The sequence below is a fragment of the Macaca thibetana genome, chromosome 16, assembly GCF_024542745.1.
Source record: "Macaca thibetana thibetana isolate TM-01 chromosome 16, ASM2454274v1, whole genome shotgun sequence".
Classification (NCBI taxonomy): domain Eukaryota; kingdom Metazoa; phylum Chordata; class Mammalia; order Primates; family Cercopithecidae; genus Macaca; species Macaca thibetana.
This window is the reverse complement of record NC_065593.1, coordinates 14,011,000-14,038,419: the sequence shown is the minus strand read 5'-3', so window position 1 is coordinate 14,038,419 and position 27,420 is coordinate 14,011,000. Positions and strand designations below refer to the sequence as shown.

Below are 27,420 nucleotides of genomic sequence, written 5' to 3'. Positions count from 1 at the left end.
ACATCCCCGAGCCTCGAACCAGTGTATCCAGGGCTTCCAGCCCTGGGCCTGGGGGGCCTATAGGGCAAGAGGTAAACAGCCCCGGGTGCAGTCCGCCCTCTGGATCAACTTGCTTGAACCCCCAAAACTCCCAACAGGACCGGCCCCGGAGCATCCTGCGAAAGAACAGCTCCAACTTGATGCAAAAATCCGCCAATGTGGAGAAGTAAGGAGCCCAGCTCTGTGGGCAGGCAGCCCAGAGTCGGGAGGGTTCAGGACACTGGAGGATCAGAGCCAGAAGGAAAGGGGCAGAGCCTTAAGAACGAAGAGTTAGAGTAGGTGAGGGCAATTGAGTCGGAAGTCTGAGGTTCCAGGCCTTTGGGAGAAGAGCAGGTGCCCCATAAACCCTGGCTGCACAGGACTGTGATTATCATTAAGTCTGACCCCATCCCCAGCCTCAACAAGAGGGTATAAGAAAACTGTTTTGAGGCCCGGTGTGGTGACTCACGCCTGTAATCCTAGCACTTTGGGAGACCAAGGCGGGCAGATCATCTGAGGTCAGGAGTTTGAGACCAGCCTGGCCAACGTGGTGAAACCCCATCCCTACTAAAAATACAAAAATTAGCCGGGCGTGGTGGCAGGCGCCTGTAATCCCAGCTACCCGGAAGGCTAAAGCAGGAGAATGGGTTGAACCGGGGAGGCGGAGGTTGCAATGAGCTGAGATCACACCATTGCACTCCAGCCTGGGAGACAGAGCAAGACTCCATCTCAAAAAGCAAACAACAACAAAAACTCTTTTGAAGGCCACGCACGGTAGCTCACGCTTGTAATCCCAGCACTTTGGGAGGCCGAGGCAGGCAGATCACAAGCTCAGGAGTTCGAGACCAGCCTGACCAAATAGTGAAACCCCATTTCTACTAAAAATACAAAAATTAGCCAGGCGTGGTGGTGTGTGCCTGTAATCCCAGCTACTCAGGAGGCTGAGACAGGAGAATCACTTGAACCCACAAGGCCGAGGTTGTAGTGAGCAGTGATTGTGCCACTGCACTCCAGCCTGGTCAACAGAGTGAGACTCCGTCTCAAAAACAAAAAACAAACAACTGTTTTGAATGACTGGGAAAATGAGGGAGGCCTATAAGGAGGGGGGTCACTAGAAGGTCCAGCCCCAGAAGGAAGCCTCAGCATTGGGATTAGATGAATATCCTGGCCACCTACCTCCCTGCTGACAAGGACTATGGATTTATGACAGTGGATGAGCCCAACAGTCCTTACCACAGGGGCTAAGCCCTCAGCCCCAACCCTTCAGTCCAGAGATTCTTCTCTGTTTAAAGGAGGGGACAGGTGGAGGAGGCAGAGAGAGCTTTAGGGACTGGATACTGCCTGACCCCCCACCTCCCAGCGCTGCTTCCCCCTCCTCTGCAGGCTGCAGGACAGTTTTGAGGACCTCTCTGCTGGTTCCTCCTGCTCAGTGAATCCTGGAGTGCTGGCAGAGAGGTGAGAGTCCTGCCAGAGAGCAGCCGGGGTGTGGGGCCTCTTTCCTCCCTTCAGCCCTGAATTCAGGTCTGCAGCTGGTCTGCTTTTTGACACCCACAATGGGAGTTGCTACAATTTCCATCAGGCCTGGATGGGGGCGGGGGTCTGCCAATTTGGCCTCGTTTACCACCTGTCCCCATTGCTATTTTCTTCTCTCGATGCCCCCACTAGTCTCCTACCCCTTCAGGATTGCCATGACGGACAGTATCTGCCCCAGGTTCCGCCAGGACTGTGCTGACAGGAGCTCGGGGCCTGTAGACAACTTTTCCAAGACACACGATGTAGGGTCCAGCCCTACGGAGCTTAGCAAGTGTTCTCCCTGTGTGCGAAGACGAGAGATTGTAATAAATTAAGACACAAGACAAAGAGATAAAGAGAAAGCAGCTGGGCCTGGGAGACCACTACCATCAAGACGCAGAGACCAACAGTGGCCCCGAATGGCTGGGCGCGCTGATATTTATTACAGGCAGGGTAAGGAGGGTGAATCTTCTAAGTGATTGACAAGGTGAAGCAAGTCACGTGATCACAGGACGGGGTCCCTTCCTTTTAGGTAGCCGAAGTAGAGATAGAGAAGGCAACATACGTCAGCGTTTTCTTCTATGCACTTATAAGATCAAAGACTTTAAGACTTCCACTATTTCTTCTACCACTATCTACTACAAACTTCAAAGAGGAACCAGGAGTACGGGAGGAACATGAAAGTGAACAAGGAGCGGTGACCATTGAAGCACAGCACCACAGGGAGGGGTTTAGGCCTCCGGATGACTGCGGGCAGGCCTGGATAATATCCAGCCTTCCACAAGAAGCTGGTGGAGCAGAGTGTTCCCTGACTCCTCCAAGGAAAGGACACTCCCTTTCGCAGTCTGCTAAGTAATGGGTGTCTTCCCAGGCACTGGCATTACCGCTTGACCAAGGAGCCCTCAAGCGGCCCTTATGTGGGCGTGACAGAAGGCTCACCTCTTGCCTTCTAGGTCATTTCTCACAATGTCCCTTTAGCTCCTGACCCTACACCCGCCAGTTATTCCTAGGTTATATTAGTAATGCAACAGAGAGTAATATTAAAAGCTAATGATTAATAATTTTATAATAATGACTGATAATTGTCCATGATCATCTCTATATCTAATTTGTGTTATGACTATTCTTATTCTAACTATTTTCTTTATTATACTGAAACAGTTTGTGCCTTCAGCCTCTTGCCTCGGCACCTAGGTAATCCTTCTCCCACAACATGAGATGAAGGGTTGGGGATTGAATGGAAAGGGGGAGGTGGAGCAAGTCTTTGGCAAGAGTGCAGTGGGAAAGCCAGGCTCTCACCACAGTCACAGACTCCAATGACTTTGACAAGTGCCGCAAGGCACACTGTGACAAAGGGAAGTTTCTCAAGGCTGAGAAAAACTGGCCCTTGGAGGATGAAGAGGACAGCAATGGTGGTATCAGTATCAGCGGTGGCAGTCAAGGTGTGATGCTGGACCCAGAGCCCAGGCCTGTGCAGAGAGGCTGGGCAGGAGAACCAGCCAGAGGAGCCAAAGATGAGCCAGGCCTGGTCACCCAGAAGCACATCTTTGAAGCCCAGGGTTAGCGACGGGAGGGCTCCAGGGACTAGAGGGGGTTGTATTCCAGAGCCCGTTCCTCACTTCTCTACCACAGTCCGTCTTCCTCAGTGGCCATCAGCCCAAGACTCTGCTGCCTGACAGGGAGGTAATGCTGGGAAGTGACCCCAGGGAAGAAAGACGGCAGCTGGAGAAAGGACCCAATTCAGGATAGCCCCCCGAGATTATTGGCTGTTGAGGAACAGAAAGTCTGACTGGGGGCTGGTTTGTTGGCCAGGCCAGGTGGTTCGCTTCCATAATCCCAGCACTTTGGGAGGATTGCTTGAGGCCAGCAATTCAAAAACCAGCCTGGGCAACATAGGGAGACCTCATCTCTACCAAAAAAAAAAAAAAAAAAATTGTTTTTAACTAGCCAGGCGTGGTGGCGTGCACCTGTAGTCCAGACTACCGGGGAGGCTAAGGTGGGAGAATATAGTCTGAGCCCAGGAGTTTGAGGCTGTCATGAGCGATGGTGGCACTACCACCCTCCAGCCTGAGTAACATAGCAAGATCTTGTCTCAAAAAATAAATAAAAAATAAACAAAAGTCCGAGACAACCATGGGGGGAGGTGGAGCGGTCACTGAAGTTTTTCTCAAATGGGAAGGGTAAGAGAAGTCAGTGAGACGAGGATCTGGGGCCTGAGCTTCTCCCCCTCTGGTGAGGGCCCATGACAGACACCTGTGAGGCACGGATATACCAGATGGCCGGAAGACTTGGATTCATTTGGTTGATTCCTCAGATTCCTCCACCTACAGAAATCAGTGCCTCCCCCCACCAGCTGTGGCCACCATCATATCGGGGCAGGAGATTGCTCTGCAGCACAAGGAGTACTATGGCAAAGGACTATACCTGAGGTCCTGCTCCCACCCAGAGCTTGTGGAGGACATGGAAGATGAGCATCAGGATGGTGAGAGCCTGGGCAGGCCAGCCTAGGGGGCAGGAGGGCTGGGAACCCACAGCCTGATAGGTACCCCGGCCCTGATCCCTGATTCTAGGCTCCACAAGCTTGACCTAGGTGACTGAGAAGGCTGTAAGCACTGAGGTCCACCTACTGGACCACATGGGAGGCCCCTTTAGGGATCACAAGGCCACAGAGAGCTCCCTGATGGTGACAGTGACACCATTGCAGCCTGTTGAGGGCACCAGGCCGTTATCTCTGTGGGACTGTCTCTTGGCCAGCTCCCATCTCCCAGCCCTCCAATTATTTCAGGCCAGTACATCGGCAACAGGTGGAAGGAGAGGCCCTGAACAGCCTCGAGTCCAAGGTCCACATTGGACAGGAGAGGAACCAGGGAGACTCAGAAGGGGTTGAGACCCCCTCCAGCTTGGCACCACCCACTGGCTCCACGCCTCCTCCTTAACTCCTCTCTGCCACGCCACCCCACTCCAAGTATTTCTCTGTCCTTCCAAGACAGTGAGTCTCAAATGGTATCCAGCTGGTGGCTAGGGGGCTGAGCTGGCAAAGCCCAGGGAGTTCAGAAAGGGAGAGTGGAGCAACCCCAACCCCTCAAGCCAGAACAAGCACAGCCTGACAGACTAAGCCTGGGCAGAGGCAAGGGGATGCTCGCACTGGCCAGGGAGGTAGAGGAGCTGAGTGGGGAGGTTCTAGGGGATTCAGGGTCACATGAACAAGATCCCATGCCTGCTGCAAGAAAGCCATGAACTCAAACTCTTCTCTCCAGATGAAACCCTGGGACTTCGATGGACTCAAGAAAAGGAAAGCAAACAATGGAAACGGGCTGGTTGGGGGCAGAGTGGGGGCAACCTTCCCTTCCTGGCCACCCTATGAGTGGACGATCAAGAGCAGAAGAGCAAGGGTCTGGGAGCTGTGAATGGGGTGCTCAGGCTGGGCCTGCTCAGTCGTTGAGGAGAGGGGAGGAGGAAGGGGAGTTCACACACAGGAGCTATGAATATGAGGGCAGAGCGAAGAAAGCTGGGAGCAGTCCGGGGCGCTGGACTCCACAGGAGCCTAGCATCACGAGAAGGCCCAAGCTGCTGCAGGATGACAATGAGTGATGCAATTAATTTAGTGAACCAGCGGATTACAGTGGCTCGCGCCAGTAATCCCAGCACTTTGGGAGGCCGAGGTGGGTGGATCACCTGAGGTCAGGAGTTCAAGACCAGTCTGACCAACGAGGTGAAACCCCGTCTCTACTAAAAATATGAAAAATTAGTGGGGCGCCGTGGCAGGCACCTGTAGTCCCAGCTCCTCGGGAGGCTGAGACAGGAGAATTGCTTGAACCCAGGAGGTGGAGGTTGCAGTGAGCCGAGATCGCGCCACTGCACTCCAGCCTGGGTGACAGAGGGAGACTCCGTCTCAATAATTAATTAATTAATCAATCAATCAATCTAGTGAAGCATGAATTTTTTTTTTTTTGAGACGGAGTCTGGCTCTGTCGCCCAGGCTGGAGTGCAGTGGCCAGATCTTGGCTCACTACAAGCTCCGCCTCCCGGGTTCCCGCCATTCTCCTGGCTCAGCCTCCCGGGTAGCTGGGACTACAGGTGCCCGCCACCTCGCCCGGCTAGTTTTTTGTATTTTTTAGTAGAGACGGGGTTTCACCGTGTTAGCCAGGATGGTCTCGATCTCCTGACCTCGTGATCCGCCCGTCTCGGCCTCCCAAAGTGCTGGGATTACAGGCTTGAGCCACTGCGCCCGGCCAGCATGAATTTACTGCTATCACTTTCCTCACTTCATACAGCCCTGGAGGAAGGGGCTATCATTCCCATCTTCCAGATGAGAAAACTGAGGAATCGGAGAGCTCGTCCAGGGGCACACAACCTCTAAGTGACAGAGCCAGGATTTGAACCTAGATCTGCCAGGCCCCCAAGACTCAACCAAGAAGAGAGAAAGAAACAGAGGCTAGGGCCCCAAGAGGAAGGAGCTGGCAGATCGCCTCTGAGGGCGGGGCTGTGGCTTCTCTGATCTCAGGCCCCCATCCTCCGCCCAGGCCCCACCCCTGCCCCTCCCAGCACTGCCTGGAAGTGTGGGGCGAGAGCTCCTCCTAGGACACCCCTTTCCCCTTGGGGAAAGAATTGTGCCCCCCAGGCCCTTCCCCGTGGAGGTCCCTCTTCTCCTTCCCCATCATCTCCACCTCCTGGGACAGAAAGTGCCTCCACCTGCATCCCCAGGCGTCCGGCCTCCAGGGCCCGCTGGCCCCACAGCAGGCAAGCTGAGATGACGGTCAAGCTGGATTTCGAGGAGTGTCTCAAGGACTCACCCCGTTTCCGGTAAGTGTGAACTGGTCTGGGGGCTAAGGAGGGAAAAGTCTAACACCCCCAGCACACACACACCTTTCCCCAGGCCAGATCTCCTTCCAGGGAGCAGGCCTCCAAGAGGCAGGAGCGAGCCTGTGGGCCAAAGTGGTACCCCAGCTATCAAAGCAGGGTACTCCAATGCTCTCCGGCCCTGCATGCTCCTTCTGGCTTCTGCAGTTTCCCTCAGCCCTAGAGCTGGCATTCCCTCTGGCCTCTCAGTGGGACCCCTGCCCTTCCCCCAGCACCTGCTCTGGGGCGGTTAGCAACTTCCTGCCCTGGCCACATCCACCCTCCTTCTACCCTTCCTGCTCTGGCCTGGGCTGTGGTAGCTCCCAGTCTGCAGAGCGGGCAGAGCACAAGTGGGCGGGTGGGGGGCGAGCCTCTCAACTCTGCAGCTTTCTCCTCCATACCCACCGCCCTGCGGCTCCATCCCGCCTGATGAGGCAGACAGACCAGACCGACCCAAGCTCTGTTCCCATGACCCCCTCTTTCCCAGAGCCTCTATTGAAATGGTGGAAGCCGACGTGTCAGAATTGGAGACCCGTCTGGAAAAGGTGACCCTGACATGGAGAGGTGACCCTGGAGTGGATTAGGTTGAGAGGGGTAGGGCCAGGGAGAAAGCTGGAGACAGAGAATGCGTTCCAGGGATTATTGAATACTGTGTAGGGGAAATATTTTGGAGACTCCAGAGAAGCAAAAAAGGTGGTTCTGTACCCTCAAGAAGCTCAGGATCTTGGAAAACAAGACTTACTTCTGGGCCGGGCGTGGTAGCTCATGCCTGTAATCCCAGCACTTTGGGAGGCCAAGGCGAATGGATCGCCTGAGGTCAGGAGTTCAAGACCAGCCTGGCCAACATGGTGAAGCCCCATCTCTAGTAAAAATGCAAAAATCAGCCAGGCGTGGTGGCGCCCATCTGTAGTTCCAGCTACTCAGGAGGCTGAGGCAGAGGAATCGCTTGAACCTGGGAGGCGGAGGTTGCAGTGAGCCAAGATCGCACCACTGCACTTCAGGCTAGGCGACAGAGCGAGACTCTGTCTTAAAAAAAAAAAAGACTTACTTTTGGACTTCCTTGTTCAGCTTTTGAGCTCCTCCTGCATTGTGCCAGGCCCTGGGCATTCAGGGAGGGCAAGATCATTTCTGCTCCCATGGAGCCCAAAGGCTGACTGGAAGACAAACCAGTGAAATGTTTCAATTCAAGACAGTAAGGTGTCCCCTGAGCACTCTATCAAATAGCATGTTCACACAGATACACACACAAATGCTCTCTCATTCCCCTTACTTCGCTTTACTTTTCTCTGCAACATTTACCTCTGACACATTATGTATTTGCATGCTATGTGTTAGTTCGCTATTGCTGTGTACCAAATTGTCACAAATTTGGTGGGCAACATTGTTTTATGGACAACATGGTGAAACCTCATCTCTACAAATAATAATTTTATTTTTATTTATTTGAGACGGAGTCTTGCTCTGTTGCCCAGGCTGGAGTGCAGTGGTACGATCTCAGCTCACTGGAACCTCCACCTTCCAGGTTCAAGCGATTCTCCCACCTCAGCCTCCCAAGCAGCCGGGATTACAGGCATGCACCACCACACCCTGCTAATTTTTTTTTTTTTTTTTTTAATTTTTAGTAGAGATGGGGTCTCACCATGTTGGCTAAGCTGGTCTTGAACTCCTGACCTCAAATGATCTACCTGTCTCAGCCTCCCAAAGTGCTGGGATTACAGGCGTGAGCCACCACACCCGGTCTACAAATAATGATATTAAACAACGGACTGGATGGGGTGGCCACAGCTGTAGTCCCAGATGCTTGAACTCCTGGGCTCAAGTGATCCTCCCTCCTCAACCTCCCCAGTAGCTGTGCTACAAGCACATGCCACCATGCCTGGCTTTTTTTAAATTTTATTTTTTTGTAGAGATGGTGTCTCCCTATGTTACCTAGGCTGGTCTGGAACTCCTGGACTCAAGTAATCCTCCCACCTCAGCCTCCCAAAGTGCTAGAATTACACGTGTGAGCCACCACACCTGGCCTGAATTTTTTATTGTGAGTAAATCATCGACTCAGGAGACTAGTAAGGAGAGGTCTCATGTACTCATCACCCAGTTTCCCCAGTGGTGACATCTTTAGTACATTATTAAAACCAGGAAATTAATATTGTCACATTACAATTAACAATAAACTCTGGGCCGGGCGCGGTGGCTCAAGCCTGTAATCCCAGCACTTTGGGAGGCCGAGACGGGCGGATCACGAGGTCAGGAGATCGAGACCATCCTGGCTAACGCGGTGAAACCCCGTCTCTATTTAAAAAAATACAAAAAACTAGCCGGGCGCAGTGGCGGGCGCCTGTAGTCCCAGCTACTCGGGAGGCTGAGGCAGGAGAATGGCGTAAACCCGGGAGGCGGAGCTTGCAGTGAGCTGAGATCCGGCCACTGCACTCCAGCCTGGGCGACAGAGCCAGACTCCGTCTCAAAAAAAAAAAAAAAAAAAAAATAAAAACTCTGCCAGGCGCGGTGGCTCATGCCTGTAATCCCAGCACTTTGGGAGGCTGAGGCAGGCGGATCACGAGGTCAGGAGATCGAGACTATCCTGGCTAACGCCGTGAAATCCCGTCTCTACTATAAATACAAAAAATAATCCAGGTGTGGTAGTGGGCGCCTGTAGTCCCAGCTACTCGGGAGGCTGAAGTGGGAGAATGGCATGTACCTGGGAGGCGGAGCTTGCAGTGAGCTGAGATCGTACACTCCAACCTGGGCTACAGAGTGAGACTACGTCTCAAAAAACAAAAACAAACAAAAAAGCCCAGTAAACTCTAGCCAAGCGCAGTGGCTCACGCCTGTAATCCCAGCACTTTGGGAGGCTGAGGCAGGAGGATCACGAGGTCAGGAGTTCCAGACCAGCCTGACCAACATGGTGAAATCCCATCTCTACTAAAAATACAAAAATTAGCTGGGTGTGGTGGCACGCACTTATAATCCCAGCAATTTAGGAGGCTGAGGCAGGAGAATTGCTTGAACCCAGGAGGTGGAGGTTGCTGTGAGCCGAGATCGCGCCACTGCACTCCAGCCTGGGCGATAGAGCGAGACTCTATCTCTAAATAAATAAATAAACTCTATAGATCCTACTTCGATTTTACATTTTGCATATGCTCTTTTTTTGCGTTTTTGTGTATAATTCTATGGCACTTTATCACGTGTATGGATTCCTTTAACCATCACCACATACAAATGGACACAAAGAATTCCTTTACAGTGATACCCGATACCCTTCCCACACTGCTTTAATCTGTAGCAACCACTGATTTGTTCTCCATCTCTCTACTTTTGTAATTTCCAGAATGTTCCATAAATAGAATCATACAGTATGTGACCCTTTAAGATTTGGCTTTTTTCCCCCACTCAGAATAATGCTCCTGCCGGGTGTGGTGGCTCATGCCTGTCATCCCAACTACTCTGGAGGTCAAGGTAGGAGGGTTGTTTGAGGCCAGAAGCTTGAGACCAGCCTGGGCAACATAGCAAGATCCTTGTCTCTAAAAAATGCTTTGTTTTGTTTTTAAATTAGCCAGGTGTGGTGGTGTGTGCCTGTAGTCTCAGCTACTCAGGAAGCTAAGGTTGAAGGATCCCTTGAACCCAGGAGTTCAAGGCTGCAGTGAGCTGTGATCCCACCACTGTACTCCAGCCTGGGCGACAGAGATCCCAACTCTAAAAATAATACAAATTTTTTAAAAGATTAATGCTCTTGAAGTTTATCCAAGTTGTTGCACGTATCAACAGTTCATTCCTTTTTATTGCTGAGTACTGTTCTATTGTACAGATGTCCCAGTTTGTCACTAGTCCAGTCTTATGAAAGTTTCTTACTCATCTAAGGGGGAGGGGCTGAGACGGTAAGGAAAAAACTAGACAGAGTCCTCAGATTCACACAGTGATTTGCGAACATCCTTGTCCCTTGTCACAGACAACCCATGGTGATATATGGTAAGATTTGATCTTGGTCAGTCCAGGTACGGTGACTCACACCTGTAATCCCAGCACTTTGGGAGGCCAAGGCAGGTGGATCACCTGAAGTCAGGAGTTGGAGACCAGCCTGGTCAACATGGTGAAACCACGTCTCTACTAAAAATACAAAAAATTAGCCGGGTGTGGTGGCAGGCGCCTGTAATCCCAGCTACTCGGGAGGCCGAGGCAGGAGAATTGCTTGAACCCAGGAGGCGGAGGTTGTGGTGAGCTGAGATCGTGCCACTGCACTCCAGCTTGGGCAACAAGAGTGAAACTCCGTCTCAAAAATAGAAAAATAAAAAGAGATGGGGTTCACTATGTTGGTCAGGCTGATGTCCAACTCCTGACCTCAGGTAATCCACCCACCTCAACCTTCCAAAGTGTTGGGATTACAGGTCTGAGCCACCTCACCTGGACTATCAAGTCTCTTTGTTTGTCAGTCAAAGGGACCAGACAGGATGGGCCCCAGGAGTACCCCAGCATTTCCTCTTGGTCCTGACCTGTGGTCTGGATGACGGATTAATATTTATGAGGGAACGTGCAGTGAGCACAGAATGGGACAACTCCTAGCAGTAAATACTATAGATTTTATTTATTTATTTATTTAGAGACAGAGTCTTGCTCTGTCACCCAGGCTGGAGTGCAGTGGTGCCATCTCGGCTCACTGCAGCCTTGACCTCCCGGATTCAGGCAGTCCTCCTGCCTTAGCTCCCCAGGTAACTGGGATTACAGGCACGTGGTGCCATCTCGGCGCACTACAGCCTCAGCTTCCTGGGTTCAAGCAGTCCTCCTGCCTTAGCCTCCCAAGTAGCTGGGATTACAGGCACGTGGGATTACAGGCACGTGCCACCAGGGCTGGCTAATTTTTGTATTTTTAGTAGAGATGGGGTTTCACCATGTTGCCCAGGCTGGTCTTGAATTCCTGAGCTCAAGCGACTGGTCTGCCGTGGCCCCACAAAGGGCTGGGATTACAAGTGTGAGCCACCATGCCCGGCCAATACTGTAGAATTTAATAGCAACCACTTAGAGCATCCAGACCATGCAGGAGGCTGGAATCTCCAGGGAGCTCTGGATCTAAGCAGGTAGGCAGGGCAGGAAGAGATGTGTGCGAGGGGACAGGGAAAGATGTTTTGGAGGTAAGGCTGACAGATGTGTTGGCGACAGGCTGAGGGGAATGGGCAGGAATTTGGTTTCAGGCCCAAGGCAGTGGGAGCAGAGGCAGCGATGAGAACACAGCAGGTGTGTGTTAGATACAGGGAGAGCTGGATGAACCTGGAGGACGGTGAGGCCAGACAGGAATGGGGGGGCGCCACTCTGGGCAAGGGGAGAGGAATTGGGGCAGGTGTGGGGGCGTCACCTGGTGTGGGGATGACTGCACAGCTCCCTGTTACTCTCCTTCTTTCCCAGCTCCTGAAACTGGGCACTGGTCTCCTGGAAAGTGGACGCCATTACCTTGCTGCCAGCCGTGCCTTCATTGTCGGCATTTGTGACCTGGCCCACCTGGGTCCACCAGAACCCATGATGGCGGTATACGGAGGGTCTGCATCTGGGTGGGAAGGGGTCTGGGGTGAGGAGGTGATGCCGTGGAAGAGGAGGGCTGGCCTGGGGTCTGCAGGTTCCAGGCCAGAGCGGGGCTGGGCTGTCATCCTAGATAGCCATAGCAGGCTGGGTCTCGAGTCGGGAGGGCGCTGCCACCCCACGCCTGGTACTCTTTCTATGCCTCTGCTTGCCTAGGAGTGTCTGGAAAAATTCACCGTGAGCCTGAACCACAAGCTGGACAGCCATGCGGTAAGTAGGGGAAGGTAGGGATTGCGGGGGTGGTGGCCAGGTCGCCTGTGGTTCTGACCCCAACCTACCAACTTCTCCTTCCCTCAGGAGCTTCTAGATGCCACCCAACACACACTGCAGCAGCAGATCCAGACCCTGGTCAAAGAGTGAGATGGGGCCGGGCGCAGTGGCTCACGCCTGTAATCCCAACACTTTGGGAGGATTGCTTGAGCCCAGGAGTTTGACACCAACCTAGCCAACATGGTGACACTCTGTCTCCACAATAAATACAAAAATGGCCGGGCGCGGTGGCTCAAGCCTGTAATCCCAGCACTTTGGGAGGCCGAGACGGACGGATCACGAAGTCAGGAGATCGAGACCATCCTGGCTAACCCGGTGAAACCCCGTCTCTACTAAAAAAATACAAAAAACTAGCCGGGCGAGGTGGCGGGCGCCTGTAGTCCCAGCTACTTGGGAGGCTGAGGCAGGAGAATGGCGTAAACCTGGGAGGCGGAGCTTGCAGTGAGCTGAGATCCGGCCACTGCACTCCAGCCTGGGCGACAGAGCGAGACTCCGTCTCAAAAAAAAAAAACAAAAAAAAAAAAACAAATAAATACAAAAATTAGGCTGGGCGCGGTGGCTCCACCCCAGTGGTGGAGTTGTGAGATTGGAGGTTTCTGGTGTCCTGACTTCCATCCCAGGGATCTCCTTGGGTTTCCCACATGCAGAGACTAACTGAAAGGACATGAGGGCTTTACCCTGGGAATGCTCTGCTGGGGCAGGTGGGTGTTAGCTGCGATTCTGTGTCATCTTCCCATCCTCAGAGGTCTTCGGGGTTTCCGAGAGGCTCGCCGGGATTTCTGGCGGGGGGCTGAGAGCCTGGAGGCTGCCCTGACCCACAACGCGGAGGTTCCCAGGCGCCGGGTCCAGGAGGCAGAAGAGGCAGGAGCTGCTTTGAGGACGGCGCGAGCTGGCTACCGGGGACGGGCACTGGATTATGCCCTGCAGGTGCCTGCCCCAACCTGTCTTCCTGGGGTACCAGAGCCTCAGGTGTCACCTTGAGGCTGGGGGGTCCCCACTGTGCAGTGGGAAGGGGTGCTGTGTTTTCAAGACTAGCCTGGGGTCTTTTTACGTCCTCAGATCAATGTGATTGAGGACAAGAGGAAGTTTGACATCATGGAGTTTGTGAGTTGTGGCGGGGGTGAGGGCAGGGTGGAGAGGAGCCTGCTGCCAGCACAAGGGAAAGGGGAGAGGGGTTCTTCCTCAGCCCACCCACTGCCCACCTTGTCCCCCAGGTGCTGCGTTTGGTGGAAGCCCAGGCTACCCATTTCCAGCAGGGCCACGAGGAGCTGAGCCGGCTGTCCCAGTATCGAAAGGAGCTGGGCGCCCAGGTGGGGCCCCCAGGGCACAGCAGGTGGTGGAGGGAGCTTAGGGACTCCTAACTGGGGGGCCTTGGGCATCTGAGATGCCCTTCCTGTGCCCAGTTGCACCAGCTGGTCTTGAATTCCGCACGAGAGAAGAGGGACATGGAGCAGAGACACGTGCTGCTGAAACAGAAGGTGAGGGGCCAGGTGCAGTGGCCCACGACCGTCATCCCAACATGTTGGGAGGCTGAGGTGGGAGGATCGCTTGAGGCCTGGAGTTCAAGATTAGCCTAGGCATCATAGTGAAACTCCATCTCTACAGAAAAATTTAAAATTAGCTGGTGTGGTGGCAGGCACCTGTAGTCCTAGCTACTCAGGAGGCTGAGGTGGGAGGATCACTTGAGCCCAAGAGTTCAAGACTGCAGTAGCTATGATCACACAACTGCACTTAAGCCTGGGTGAAAGAACAAGACCCTGTCTCTAAAAATAAATTTTTAAAAATATTTCAACAAGCAAAAAGTGAGGGCTAGGGCTGTGGGCAGGAGGCAGATGCCTATGGCCTTGGTCTCTGCCCATCTCAGTTGCCCTTCGATCCTCTTGTGCCTCCAGGAGCTGGGTGGGGAGGAGCCAGAACCAAGCTTAAGAGAGGGGCCCGGTGGCCTGGTGATGGAAGGACATCTCTTCAAACGGGCCAGCAACGCATTTAAGACCTGGAGCAGGTGAGGAGAGGACACCCCAATCAGCCTACCCCACCCAATTATGTATTTTTGAGTGGTAATAGCACGCTAAGCACTGCAAGGAAAAAACGGACGAACCCCCCTGCCTTAGTAGAGTTTACATTCCATCAGCAAAGGCAGACGATAAACCTAGTCAGTAAATCACGGGCTATGTTAGAAAGTGATAGTGCTATAGGAGAAAGATAATAAAGCAAGGAATGTGGGGAGCTGGGTAGGGGTTGCAGTTCTAAATAGCTGGGCAGTGTGGGCTTCATGAGAAGGTAACTTTTGAACAAAGACTTGAAGGATATCTGGGGGAAGAAAGTTCTAGACAGAAGGAAGAGCCAGTGCCAAGGCCCTGAGACAGCTGGGGAGTTGGAAGAGCAGGGTGGTGGCCCTGGGTCTGGACAGAGTGAGGGAGGAGGATGTGTAGGAGATGAAACTGGAGCTAATGGGGGCACGAGTCATTATAGGGCCATGTAGATTTTTGTAGGGATTTGGGGTCTACTCTGAGGGCAATTGGGAGCCGCTATAGGGTTTGGAACAGGATGGCAGCATGCTGTGACTTGACTCCTTCTCCTTCGAGGGCCACTGCTAGCCCATATGGGATCTCTGTGCAAATTAGAGAATGGAGCCGCTTCCCCAAGATACTTTTTTTTTTTTTTCTGTTTTTTGAGATGGGGTGTCACTCTGTTGCCCAGGCTGGAGTGCAGTGGTGCAGTCTTGGCTCACTGCAACCTCCGCCCCCTGAGTTCAAGTGATCCTCCCTCCTCAGCATCCTAAATAGCTGGGACCACAGGTGTGCGCCACCATGCCTGGCTAATTTTTGTATTTTTGATAGAGACAGGGTTTCAGCATGTTGCCCAGGCTGGTCACAAACTCCTGACATCAAGCAATGCGCCCGCCTTGGCCTCCCAAATTGCTGGGATTACAGGCGTGAGCCACCACGCCCGGCCTCTTTTCTCTTTTCTTTTTGACAGAGCCTCGCTCTGTTGCCCAGCCTGGAGTGCAGTGGTGCGATCTCGGCTCACTGCAACCTACGCTTCCTGGGTTCAAGCAATTCTCCTGCCTCAGCCTCCCAAGTAGGTGGGATTACAGGCGCCCGCCACCATGCCCGGCTAATTTTTGTATTTTTAGTAGAGACGGAGTTCCACCATATTGGTCAGGGTGGTCTCAAACTCCTGACCTTGGGTGATCCACTGCCCTCATCGGCCTCCCAAAGTGCTAGGACTACAGGTGTGAGCCCAGCCTAAATAGTATTTTTTAAATTGTAGCAATAGACATTTTATTAGAAAAATAATTTTACTGCCATCTGCTGGAAAGTTGTCTTCATAACTATATGAAATCTAGATTGTCCAAGATATGACTAAATAGCATCCTTTAGATGTTCTAGGCTGCACAACTGTCCACCCTTCTCTGGAATGTCTCGTGGAACAGTCAGCCCAGGTGTCTCACCTCTCAGTAAGATCCTCATGGGCAAAGAGCACAGCCTCTCTTCCGTCCCTCATCCTAAAGCTGCCCATATCTATAATGATTTCCTTCTCTTACAGACGCTGGTTCACCATTCAGAGCAACCAACTGGTTTACCAGAAGAAGTACAAGGTGAGTGGGCCTGGGTCCTGGATGCCTGGGCCCCAGGGAGACTCAGCCCTTGCCTGCAGCTGGACATCTGCCCCCTTATCACCTTATCCTGCCAGGACCCTGTGACTGTGGTGGTGGATGACCTTCGTCTTTGCACAGTGAAACTCTGTCCTGACTCAGAAAGGCGGTTCTGCTTTGAAGTGGTGTCCACCAGCAAGTGAGTGCAATCCCCAGGGGTGATACTCTAATATATCTAAACAGTTGCCAATCTGAAAGGCAGGGCCCACGACAATGGAGGCCCCCCCATGCAGCTCCAGACCTTAATTTAATCCTTTGGTGGCTGTACTGGGGGGCCATTGTGGAGGAGGGTACAGGGTGATGGGGGATATTCAGGAGACTATTACCAACTGGTACAGAAGTCTTTCAATGCAACTGGAACTGGTTGAACACTGGCTGAATCCTGCTCATCCTGCCACTTTGCTTCCCAGGCCTCAGACCCCTCTGCCATCTCCCTCACCCTCCTACCTAGGTCCTGCCTCCTCCAGGCTGACTCAGAGCGCCTCCTGCAGCTGTGGGTCAGTGCTGTGCAGAGCAGCATCGCTTCTGCCTTCAGTCAGGCTCGCCTTGATGACAGCCCCCGGGGTCCAGGCCAGGTAAATTAACCTGGGGGTGTGGAGCCAGGCTGCCCACGGAGATGGGGCACCCCTTACCCTAGGCCACCCTTTCTTCTTTTCTCTTCTCCAGGGCTCGGGACACCTGGCCATAGGCTCTGCTGCCACCCTGGGCTGCGGTGGAATGGCCAGGGGAAGGGAGCCTGGGGGAGCTGGGCACGTGGTGGCACAGGTCCAGAGTGTGGATGGCAATGCCCAGTGCTGCGACTGCCGGGAGCCAGCCCCGGAGTGGGCCAGCATCAACCTTGGTGTCACCCTCTGCATTCAGTGTTCCGGCATCCACAGGTTACTCCATGAGGCCCAGGCGGGAGCCCCACTCCTTCGGGCCGCAGTGCGGCTCCAATAGAGAGCTCATCACACCGGCCCCTCTTCCTTCCCTGTCCTGGCTTCCTCTTTTAGCTTCTGGCTTTGTCACTGGGTACCAGGCCTGGGCCCAAGCCTGTGGGGTGCCAGTTGGACCCAGGTGGGCCTGGCCCCTCTGTGTCCTAGTCTGGCCAGAATTGGGGGATACCCAGAATTTGTTGGCTTGGTTGGAAGAAGTGTGGGGTCAAGGCTGCTGAGGGTGGGGGAGCCAATGAAGACTAGGCAGAGAAACAGTCATGAGGCCTTAGCAAGTGTCTAAGGCCCTTGTAAGGCCCTTGCCCCTGCCTCAGTGTGGTGGAAGAGAGGTGACATGGGAGAGGTTGTCCAGGCCAAAGTGTCACTAGAGAAGGGAGGTGGCTGAAGCCTTGAAATGAAACCTAAGGAAGAAGGAATCAGTGACGAGGCAGGGTCCTGCCAGGGCCAGGTCAAGGCTACATGGCCGCAGCTGCCCTGCTTCCTGGGCCAGCACCTCCGCATGGGCCCCTATGCCAGCCTTGCCTCCCAGTGTCTTCAGGAGCAGCAGCAGCTGCCCAGGCCACTGCCCCGCACAGGGCCTAACCCTCCCCTCTGGCCCTCCAGGAGCCTTGGTGTTCACTTCTCCAAAGTCCGGTCTCTGACCCTTGACTCATGGGAGCCAGAACTAGTGAAGGTAACTTGGGGTATTGTGAAGATTGGGGGCAAGAACTTGGGGCAGGGCAAGGACATGGGGGTGCAGGGGCGTGACCCCTGAAGAATCACTCACCCCCACCTTACCTGTCTCTGCCTCTGCCTGGGCCTCCCGAAGCTCATGTGTGAGCTGGGAAATGTCGTCATCAACCAGATCTATGAGGCCCGCGTGGAGGCCATGGCAGTGAAGAAACCAGGGCCCAGCTGCTCCCGGTAATCTTGGGGTTTAGCCTCCCAGGGGAATGGGGGATACCTGGAGCAAGAGGAGGGAAGACTGTGTGCTTCTCCCCTCCCACAGGCAGGAGAAGGAGGCCTGGATTCATGCTAAATATGTGGAGAAGAAGTTCCTGACCAAGCTGCCTGAGATTCGAGGGCGAAGAGGTGGTCGGGGGCCCCCAAGGGGCCAGCCTCCTGTGCCCCCAAAGCCTTCCATCAGGCCCCGGCCAGGGAGCTTGAGAACCAAGCCAGGTATAGGGTTGGTTGGGCATTCATTGAGCACCTGCTGTGTACTTGGCACCGTGCTGGGTCCCGCAGGGAGGCACAGTGTGTGAAGCCCAGGCCCTCCCCTGGAGAATGTCGGAGGGACCGGACTGCCGTCTTCAGGGATTACAGTGGAGTGTGACATGAAGAATGGGAAGGAATGTGGGGCTGGGTGTGGGCAGGTAGGGTAAGGGGTGCCAGCAGCATGAGAAAAGGGGGGGTGGGTTAGGCTGGAGCGGCAGGGCTTGAGAGCTGAGGCCGAGTGTCAGGCAGTCAGCTCACCTGTGTCATCCCAGCAGTTGGGGTGGTTGGACTGGATGAGGTGGTGATGCCGTCTCTCCCCAACACCCTAGGGACTCGTACACATGCATACTCACACTTACACATACCCACGCCTGCACACTCTATTCCCTCCACAGTCCCAAGCTCCCCACCATTTAGAAGAGACATGTCCCGTTATAGCATCCGGGCACTGTGCTGAGGGTTTTCTTCCCAGACTCAGAGCTGCTTCCCCCTAAAAGAACCAAATCCCCCGAACAGAGCCCCCCTCTGAGGACCTGGGAAGCCTGCACCCCGGGGCCTTGCTGTTTCGAGCGTCTGGGCATCCTCCATCTCTTCCCACCATGGCCGATGCCCTTGCCCACGGAGCTGATGTCAACTGGGTCAATGGGGGCCAAGAGAATGCCACGCCGCTGATCCAGGCCACAGCTGCTGTGAGAGCCCTGCCGACCTCCCCACCCCACCCTAGGGCTCTGACACGTACTCCTGACTCTAGGCCCTGCCCTTACCTCCTCTTCCCACCACCTGTTCCCTAGGGCCTCCACCCATAGAGAGACACCAGCAACAGAGACTGGCTGCTAAGAGTGTGTGATTTGGAGGCAGAGAACCCGAGTTTGAACCCAGGCTCTCATCCCTTACAGGAGACTTTTAACAATCTCAGTCTCATCTGTAAAATAGTAACATGCCTCATAAGCTTGTACTACAGATTTATATGTGAATACATGCAAAGAGCTAGAGTCAAGCCTGAGTTAGCTATAACCCCTTCTACACTCCTGATTAACACACCCCACCCTCCCATTCTCTGAACTGGCGCCATCCTAAGACATCTTGAAATCCACCACTAGGGATGCCACCCTCAACCCCCCTTCTCGATTTCTCCATGCAGAATTCTCTTCTGGCCTGTGAGTTTCTCCTCCAGAACGGGGCGAATGTGAACCAAGCAGACAGTACGGGCCGGGGCCCGCTGCACCATGCAACCATTCTTGGCCACACAGGGTAGGGATGACAGCCATGGGGAGGAAGGCTGGGAGGAGTTGGGTGGCCGGCTGACCCTGGCTCTTCTCTCCAGGCTCGCCTGCCTGTTCCTGAAACGGGGGGCTGATCTGGGGGCTCGAGACTCTGAAGGCAGGGACCCTCTGACCATCGCCATGGAAACAGCCAACGCTGACATCGTCACCCTGTGAGAATGCCTGAAGGGGAGGGGCTGCCTGGCGCTGGAGCCCCACCACCCCCCGCCCACTTTCGGGCGGGCGGGCTGATGCAGAAACAGGAGCCTGCCCGGTGGGGCCTGGGGAAGGGCTGGGCCAGCGCCTGGGCCAGGCTCAAGAAAGGCTGCGCCAAGTGTGCATTGGGGGGCGTGGAGTAGAAGGCAGGCGGGAGGGCGGGCAGGGTGCGAGGACGCTTGGCCCACCCTGAGAGGCGTCATTCGCCCATCAACATTGCCGTCAGGCATCTTTTTAGCACTAGACGTGACCCCGGGTGGGCAGATGAACGAACGCAACCCAGCTCAAAGAATGGGAAGTTGGCGGGGGAGGTGAGGATAGTGTTGTTGTTTTTTTTTTGAGACAACTTTTTTTTTTGAGACGGAGTCTCACTCTGTCGCCCACTTTAGAGTGCAGTGTTGCGATCTCGGCTCACTGCAACCTCCGCCTCCCGGGTTCAAGCGATTCTCCTGCCTCAGCCTCCCGAGTAGCTGGGACTACAGGCGCCCGCCACCACACCTGGCTAATTTTTTGTATTTTTAGTAGAGACAGGGTTTCACCATGTTGGCCAGGACGGTCTCGATCTCCTGACTTCGTGATCCACCTGCCTCGGCCTCCCAAAGTGTTGGGATTACAGGCGTGAGCCACCCCGCCCGGCCAAGGATAGTGTCGTTCATGTCTTAATTCCCTTCCCTTCAGGCTACGACTGGCAAAGATGAGGGAAGCTGAAGCGGCCCAGGGGCAGGCAGGTAAAGAATACACCCACCCCATCCCCCAGGCCCAACACCTGAACTCTGGGCTTCTGGTCCACGGTGACCTCTCTCCCTAGTGCCCAACTGCATTCATTCCGTTATTTAACAAACGCGTATTGGGCGCAAGAGACGTGCCAGACCCTGGCAAGGCATGGGCGCTGGCGCGGTGCTCGCGGCGCGCACGTTCCCATCCAGGCTCGGAGCGCGAGGTCCCCAGGCGGGCCCCAAACGCTGGACCCTGCCCTTCTGCACTGGGGCCCAGCCGCCTCCCGGCCTTTCCTCCCTCCCCTAGGAGATGAGACGTATCTTGACATCTTCCGCGACTTCTCCCTCATGGCGTCAGACGACCCGGAGAAGCTGAGCCGGCGCAGTCACGACCTCCACACGCTGTGACCCCAGGCCCTAAGGGTCTGCGCCTCCCTCCCCTCCCCGTCACCGGGCCCTCTGCCATTAAAGCTTCCGTGCTTCGCTCTTCCCTTCTGGTTCACTTCTTGGGCGCCACCTTTGGACCCGTAGGGTGTTGGGCGCTGAGGCTCCCGGGGTGCGGGGAGCGGCTGGGGGTTTGCGACCTCGAGTCCAGCAAGGGGCGACTCCAGGGAGCGAGGCGGCAGCTTCGGCCGCGACCCGAGCGCCGGGCGTTGCGGGGCGGGGGCTCTTGGGCTTGGGCGACGTGGCCAGCCCAGTCCTGCCGAGAGGTGGGGCCGGCCCTGGGGCTCTCTGGCCCCGCCGCCGCCGCCGCGGAGAGAGCGCGCCCGGGCCACCCCGGCTGGAAGGCATCCCCGGAATGCGGCGGCTCAGCACCCGCCCCCTCGGGAATTCCCCGGGGGAGCCGCTGGGAGGGACGCTGCTTCCGGGCCGGGCCGGCCGGGCCTCGGGCTCTGAGCGGTGGGGTTAGAGGCTCCAGCCCCGCCGAGTTGCGGACGTGAGGTCGAGCACACCTGTAGGGGCGGCGGGGAGGTCGCGGCCACATCCGGGGCGACGTGCCTGAGTCACCCCGTCCCGCCAGCGTCTGCCAGTCCAGCCAGTCCGCCCAGTCTCTCGCGTCCGAGACTCGCCTCCAGCCTCCCGCCTCCGCCAGAGCAGCGCGAGCCTCGCGGGGGCGGGGGCGGGGCGCCAAGGGGCGGGGCTGTCTCTTAAAGGGCCCCGGGCCGCTGCCCTTAGGCCACTTCCTGGGGGCGGAGAGGGCCTCAGCGGCTGCGGCGACACCCAGGGAAGGCGGCGCGGCCGGGTCCCGAGACTCCTGGCTGTTTCCATCAGAGCCCTCGGACACTCCCAGCCCGGGCTGAGCACACGCATCGTCGCTCCCCGGCGGATATAAGGGGGCTCCGCCATCAGCTCCCGTCAGTTCCCTATCCATCTCCTGGGACCCGCGCCGGCAGCCAGGCCAGGCCTCTGAGTGGCCCCAGAGCCCTGGGGAACTCGTCCACGGCGGCAGCGATCTGCCCGGGGTCTCGGAAACCAGCTCTTCGGAGTCGGCCCTGTGCTCGCCACCGTCATCTGCTGGTTGGATTCCGGAAACCCACTGTCTGAAGATCACAGAGGGGTGTCGCTGACCACCTCAAATCGGATACGTCCAAACCTCAAGCTCCTTTCCCCTCTCTGGCTGCCCTCTGCTCTTTCAATCTCTTCTCTCAACCCTTTGGGGATTTCTGTGTCCTGAGACGAGCTCCCCATCCACCACCAAAGTAGCTGGGGTGAGCCCCAAACCTTACTGCGTGTGCTCCACCTGTGCCTCCAACCCAGCGAATCTGACAGCTTCGACCCAATTCTGCACACACCCAGGAAGTTGTGCCTTTTCTTTTCTTTCGGTGTCTCCTGTGCTTCCCAAAATTTCTCCTCCTCCTGTGCCCTCTTCGCCCCCCTCCTTTGGGGGCCCCGTGACCCTGAATGTGGGGGGCACGCTATATTCCACCACTTTGGAGACCCTGACCCGCTTCCCAGACTCCATGCTGGGGGCCATGTTTAGGGCCGGCACCCCCATGCCTCCTAACCTCAATCCGCAAGGAGGCGGCCACTACTTCATCGACCGGGATGGCAAGGCCTTCCGGCACATCCTCAATTTCCTGAGGCTGGGCCGCCTGGACCTCCCCCGCGGGTACGGAGAGACAGCGCTGCTCAGGGCAGAGGCTGACTTCTACCAGATCCGGCCCCTCCTGGACGCGCTGCGGGAACTGGAGGCCTCTCGGGGGACCCCCGCACCCACAGCTGCCCTGCTCCACGCAGATGTCGATGCCAGCCCCCGCCTGGTGCACTTCTCTGCTCGCCGGGGACCCCATCACTATGAGCTGAGCTCCGCCCAGGTGGACACCTTCCGAGCCAACCTCTTCTGCACCGACCCGGAGTGTCTAGGTGCTTTGCGAGCCCGATTTGGTGTGGCCAGTGGGGACAGGGCAGAGGGGAGCCCACATTTTCATCTGGAGTGGGCCCCCCGCCCCGTGGAACTCCCCGAGGTGGAGTATGGGAGACTGGGGCTGCAGCCGCTGTGGACTGGGGGGCCAGGAGCGCGGCGGGAGGTGGTGGGCACGCCGAGCTTCCTGGAGGAGGTGCTGCGGGTGGCTCTCGAGCACGGCTTCCGCCTAGACTCTGTCTTCCCCGACCCCGAAGACCTGCTCAACTCCCGGTCTCTGCGCTTTGTCCGGCACTGAGGACTCTTCTCAGTTTGATTGTGGGAAGGAGAGAGAATGGGGTACTGGCACCTCTGAAGCCTCTTTCCAGCTCTGCTTCAGGAGCTATGAGAGTCGGGGTCCTCCTGCACCTGACTGGAGCTCAGATGTGGGCAGGAATTCCCAAACCTGGCCCAGCAAGGACTCACAAAGGATCCAGAAGGTCTCGACCTGTGCTGCCCCTGGGAGGGTAGGGAAGGTTCTCTTGGCTTGTTCTCACCTAAGGCTGGGGACTTCCAGTCTCTCCTAGATCTGGATCTCAGTGTTTAAGGGCCTGGAAAAGGGGGGAACATCTCTTTACCCAGACCAGACCTGGCAAAACCCTGGAAGGATATTGAGGTCTGGGGAAAAGGGAGGACTTTGCATTTCCCCAGTGCGGTCTCTCGGACCATGGCTTTTCCTCCTGAAGCTGGGTGGCCTGGCCTGGCCTGACCAATGAGAGGCCAGAGCACTCTGGAACATGGGAAGAGGAATTCTTTGCTGTGTTCCAAGCCACCTACTGAGGGAGGTGGAAAGGCCACAACCCACCCTAGGTTGATGCACGGGAGCTAGGAGAGTCCCCACGGCAATGGGGCTGGAGCATCCCTCATCTGGAAGAATCCTCTATTGATGGCAGGGCTGGCCAGGGGGAAGAGGGCAGTATTTGTTGGGTCCTGGCCTTCCCTCATGTGTGCGTGCATATCAGCCCGTGTGTCTGACTGATGTATAGGTCCATGGCATCCTGGTTCCTATCTGTGTTGCTGCCTACAGTGTCTGTGATGTCTGCATGTCCAGGCCTGTTTGGGGTTGCCTAGTCGACTCTTCTGGCACAGGGTGTGTCTGTGGTATACCTGTGAGGTGGCTGACAATTAGTAGTTTAATCACAGGGTGTGTGTGTGTGTTTATGTGCACGCATGTATATGCATCACCACGTAGCCAGGAGGGGCCTGTTGGGGTTTGAGTCACTGGGATCTTCCCGGTGAGAGGTAAGAGAAGTCACTGGGCTTAGCTGGGCCTCTGAGGCCTGTATGGAACTCTTGGTTGCTGAGGCAACCATGGGCCTGTTGCTAGGAGATAGCTGGGGAAGGCCCAAGGCTGCCCAGGGCAGAGAGAGGAGATGAAGAGTTTGGGACAGTGGGGGAGGAGATGGGAAAGGATGGGATTTCTGGGTCCCAGAGCAGGTGGGATACTCATGCACAGCTTCTTCACTGGGGGGGGGCACGCATTATTTCTCACTGGTCATGATTTACGAGAGAAAAATAAAACTGCTTTTGGAACCACAAACTTGTGAAGGCTGTTGAGGGCCAGGTTGGGGGTGCTGTCCCCTCACAACAGAAGCCCTGTTTTCTCTGCCCATCGCCTGCTGGAGATGTCTTCTGGACCCCAGTTCCTTGAGCCCCAGCTTTACCCTGGCTGAGGATGGGCAGTGCCATTGTTCTGGAACACTCTAGAACCTCCAGGCAAGGGCTGGAGCCAGGGCTGCAGAGCATTCCTCGGCCCAGCTGGGGCAGCCCCGCCCCATCCCCCAGTGGTCCTCATGTGGAGGCTGGCACTGGGCGGGGTTTTCCTGGCAGCCGCCCAGGCTTGTGTCTTCTGCCGCCTCCCAGCCCACGACTTGTCAGGCCGCCTGGCTCGGCTCTGCAGCCGGATGGAGGCCGGGCAGAAGGAATGTGGGGCCTCCCCGGACTTCTCGGCCTTTGCCTTAGGTAGGATCAGACATCCAGGGATGGGTCCGGCAAGCACTCACCCCCATACCCCCAGAGGGTGGCATGTGACCTCCCAGCTGTGCCCTCCATCTGTGGCCCTTTCTGGACATGCTGGCCTCTCTCTCTGAGAGAGCTCCATATCCGGGAAAGTCAGGAACGACCCCAGAACCTGAGTTGGTGAGGGAGTTGCTGGTCCTTGCCCATCTCCACAGATGAGGTGTCCATGAACAAAGTCACAGAGAAGACTCACAGAGTCCTGAGGGTCATGGGTGAGGTCAAGGGGAAAGAGTGACCTAGGGGCTTGGGAGGACACCAAGGAGAGGGGTGGGTGACAGGGGCTGGGGTGGGAGGGGAAGGGTGGAGGGGCAGAGACAGGAGGGCTGATCAGGGAGGGGGCTGGGTGAAGGGAGGGGGCACTGGCCCCATCGAGGCCCAGGGCAACGGAGCTGCTCTCTGCCTCCCCAGAGATCAGAGAGGCTCTCTCCTCACTCCCTTCATATTGGAGTTGGCTTCGAAAGATCAAGCTCCCCGAGTACACCAGGGAAGGTACCGACGCGGGATGGGCCTCAAGGGGAGCCTAGCGTCTCAGCCAAAGGGATGTGTGGTGAGCAGCTCATCCACACACACCCTCACCCCTTCCTTGTCTTTCATTTCAGCTCTCTGTCCCCCTGCCTGCCGTGAGTAGGAAAGGAAAGGGGTAGTAAGGACCTGGGGCCTGCAGGGTGTCAGAGGAGGGCCTGGCAGCTGCAGGAAGAAGCTGGGTACCAGGCAGGGTGGAGGCCCGGCCTCCCCTCCGCAGCGTTGCCTCTGCTGTCTCCTGCAGGGGGCAGCACCACGCTGTACAACTGCTCCACCTGCAAGGCGATGGAGGTGTCCTGCTGGCCCCGAAAGCGCTGCTTCCCAGGTCCTCACGCCCACCCTGGCCCCGCCCCACCTTGCCCAGATCCCTGAGCCCTTGGGCTCCCCCGTCGGTGAGTGTGCGTTCCACAATCATTCACTGCCTCCTGGGTGCCCTGCAGGAAGTCAGGATCTTTGGGAAGCCAAGATTCTGCTCCTCTCCGTCTTTGGAGCTGTCCTGCTTCTGGGTGTTCTGAGTCTCCTGGTGGAGTGAGTTTTGGGATAAGGACAGGAATCCTACCCTACCCAGTGCCTTCCACCGCCCACCCTCCCTCCCTCTGTCCCTCCCAGGCCCCTCCCATAGGCTTCCCATTCTCCGTCTTCCCTCAGGTCCCACCACCTCCAAGCAAAAAGTGGCTTGTGAAGACGCTGAAAGCCTCCCAGCCTCCAGCTCTAAGGAGTATGCACTCACAACTTCTACATCCCTTGGAGGAGAACCAGCCAGCCCCTTAGTCCCAGCTCCAAAAACAGTCTCCGGACCCTAAAACCCAGACATCCCTGCTTCTGGTTGGTGAGATAATGAAAAACAAGAAAATCCCCCAAAACCCAGACCCCCCACAATCCCAGTGTCAGACGGCTTCCCAGGAACCCAGGCACCCACAGCTGGAAAGTTCCTCCCCTCCAGCACTCAACCAATCACACAGCTGTCAACAATGCCAGGAAAATATCTACAGAAGGAAAGAATCCCCTACGCCACTCCCACCACACCCACACCCCCTTCTGCCTGTTCCGGGAAAGCGGGGGCATCTGCCCCAGAAGCTATTCCAGGCCCTCCTGTGACTGATTAGGAATCCAGGAATGCGTGTTCTGGAAAACTCACCCCGCTAGAGTGAGATCACGTCGGTGGGTTCGCGGGCATGCCCTCCTTCCATCGTGTTAACAGTTTCAAACCCTGACCTCCCTCAGAGGCCTCCGTCCTGCCACCTAACTAAACTTGCTGTTCGTGGCCTCTGCCTTTGCCTAGCCTCTGTCTGCAACTGGGGAGGGCAGGGGAAGGATGGGAGGCTCTCAGAGTAGCACAGTGGTTCTCAGATGGGGGTGATTTTGCACCCCGGTAGACATTTTGCAACATCTGGAGTCGTTTTGTTTTAACTGGGGAGATGAACTACTGGTCTCTGGTGGGTAGAGACTAGAGATGCTGCTAACCATCCCGCAATGCATAGGAAAGTCCCCACAGCAAAGAATTATCCCGTCCAAAATGTCAGTGTTTACCAGGAAAGGGAGACAGGAAAAAAAAAAAAAAAAGAAGAAGAAGAAGAAGAAGAAAGAAAGGAAAGAAAGAAAAGAAAGACACAAAATGTCAGAGCATGGTTGAGAAACCCTGGTGTTTGGTCCCTTTCCTATCAGGAGTTTTTGGTTTGGGAGTGGGACATGGGACATGGAACATGAGAAGAGAGGTCTGTTGCCAACCACAAGGCACAGTCTGAGTGCCTAGGCCTGGCAGGGATCCCAGCCCAGGGGTTTTCAAACTGGATACCTCGAGGCTCCAGGGTAAGCGTTCTCAGCTAGCTGTGTATCAGAGCCACCTGGGCAGCCTTAAAACTTGCTGTGCTTTGGCCCCATCTCCAGAGATTCTGGAATAAATGGTCCTATATGGGGCCTTGGTTAGTGTAACCCACAGCCAGGGTTAGAATCATTGTTCCGGGGTGCCCAGAAAGGCCCTAATGATAGGAAGAAGAACTCGTACCCCTTCCACAGTAGTACCTCTCCCTCTCTCTTTTTTTTTTTTTTTGAGACGGAATTTCGCTCTTGTTGCCCAGGCTGGAGTGCAATAGCACGATCTTGGCTCACTGCCACCTCCACCTCCCAGGTTCAAACGATTCTCCTGCCTCGGCCTCACAAGTAGCTGGGATTACAGGTGCCTGCCACCACGCCCGGCTAATTTTTGTATTTTTAGTAGAGACAGGGTTTCACCATGTTGGCCAGGCTGGTGGCAAACTCCTGACCTCAGGTGATCCACCCACCTCGGCCTCCTAAAGTG

The 27,420-nt window shown here is 55.7% G+C and overlaps 3 protein-coding genes across 7 annotated transcripts; all 3 read left to right on the top strand.

The window, feature by feature from the left end:
- The first annotated feature begins 6,058 nt into the window (after positions 1 to 6,058).
- Positions 6,059 to 20,669, top strand: ACAP1 (ArfGAP with coiled-coil, ankyrin repeat and PH domains 1). Of its 3 annotated transcripts, none has more exons than XM_050765302.1 (22): positions 6,059 to 6,333; positions 6,857 to 6,914; positions 11,761 to 11,880; positions 12,088 to 12,141; positions 12,229 to 12,287; positions 12,945 to 13,128; positions 13,261 to 13,305; positions 13,416 to 13,511; positions 13,605 to 13,679; positions 14,094 to 14,203; positions 15,751 to 15,802; positions 15,898 to 15,998; positions 16,311 to 16,434; positions 16,526 to 16,737; positions 17,395 to 17,464; positions 17,600 to 17,694; positions 17,780 to 17,949; positions 18,502 to 18,674; positions 19,127 to 19,236; positions 19,310 to 19,420; positions 20,142 to 20,191; positions 20,487 to 20,669. In XM_050765302.1, exons 1-22 carry the CDS (start codon positions 6,281 to 6,283, stop codon positions 20,585 to 20,587), a joined length of 2,223 nt encoding a protein of 740 aa, XP_050621259.1. In that variant the 5' UTR covers positions 6,059 to 6,280; the 3' UTR covers positions 20,588 to 20,669. The 3 variants fall into 3 exon arrangements, with proteins under 3 accessions (XP_050621259.1, XP_050621258.1, XP_050621260.1); XM_050765301.1 differs by having other exon boundaries at positions 15,862 to 15,998; XM_050765303.1 differs by lacking the exon at positions 6,857 to 6,914 and having other exon boundaries at positions 6,271 to 6,333; positions 15,862 to 15,998.
- Positions 20,670 to 21,255: 586 nt separating this feature from the next.
- Positions 21,256 to 24,120, top strand: KCTD11 (potassium channel tetramerization domain containing 11). Its single transcript, XM_050765488.1, has one exon. It carries the CDS (start codon positions 22,141 to 22,143, stop codon positions 22,837 to 22,839), a length of 699 nt encoding a protein of 232 aa, XP_050621445.1. The 5' UTR covers positions 21,256 to 22,140; the 3' UTR covers positions 22,840 to 24,120.
- A 190-nt stretch (positions 24,121 to 24,310) lies between these two features.
- TMEM95 (transmembrane protein 95) lies at positions 24,311 to 26,823 on the top strand. 3 transcript variants are annotated; one of them, XM_050765531.1, is made up of 7 exons: positions 24,311 to 24,542; positions 24,755 to 24,811; positions 25,008 to 25,088; positions 25,199 to 25,219; positions 25,366 to 25,446; positions 25,570 to 25,649; positions 25,770 to 26,823. In XM_050765531.1, exons 1-7 carry the CDS (start codon positions 24,374 to 24,376, stop codon positions 25,890 to 25,892), a joined length of 612 nt encoding a protein of 203 aa, XP_050621488.1. In that variant the 5' UTR covers positions 24,311 to 24,373; the 3' UTR covers positions 25,893 to 26,823. The 3 variants fall into 3 exon arrangements, with proteins under 3 accessions (XP_050621488.1, XP_050621487.1, XP_050621486.1); XM_050765530.1 differs by having other exon boundaries at positions 25,562 to 25,649; XM_050765529.1 differs by lacking the exon at positions 24,755 to 24,811 and having other exon boundaries at positions 24,315 to 24,542; positions 25,562 to 25,649.
- Positions 26,824 to 27,420: the final 597 nt, after the last annotated feature.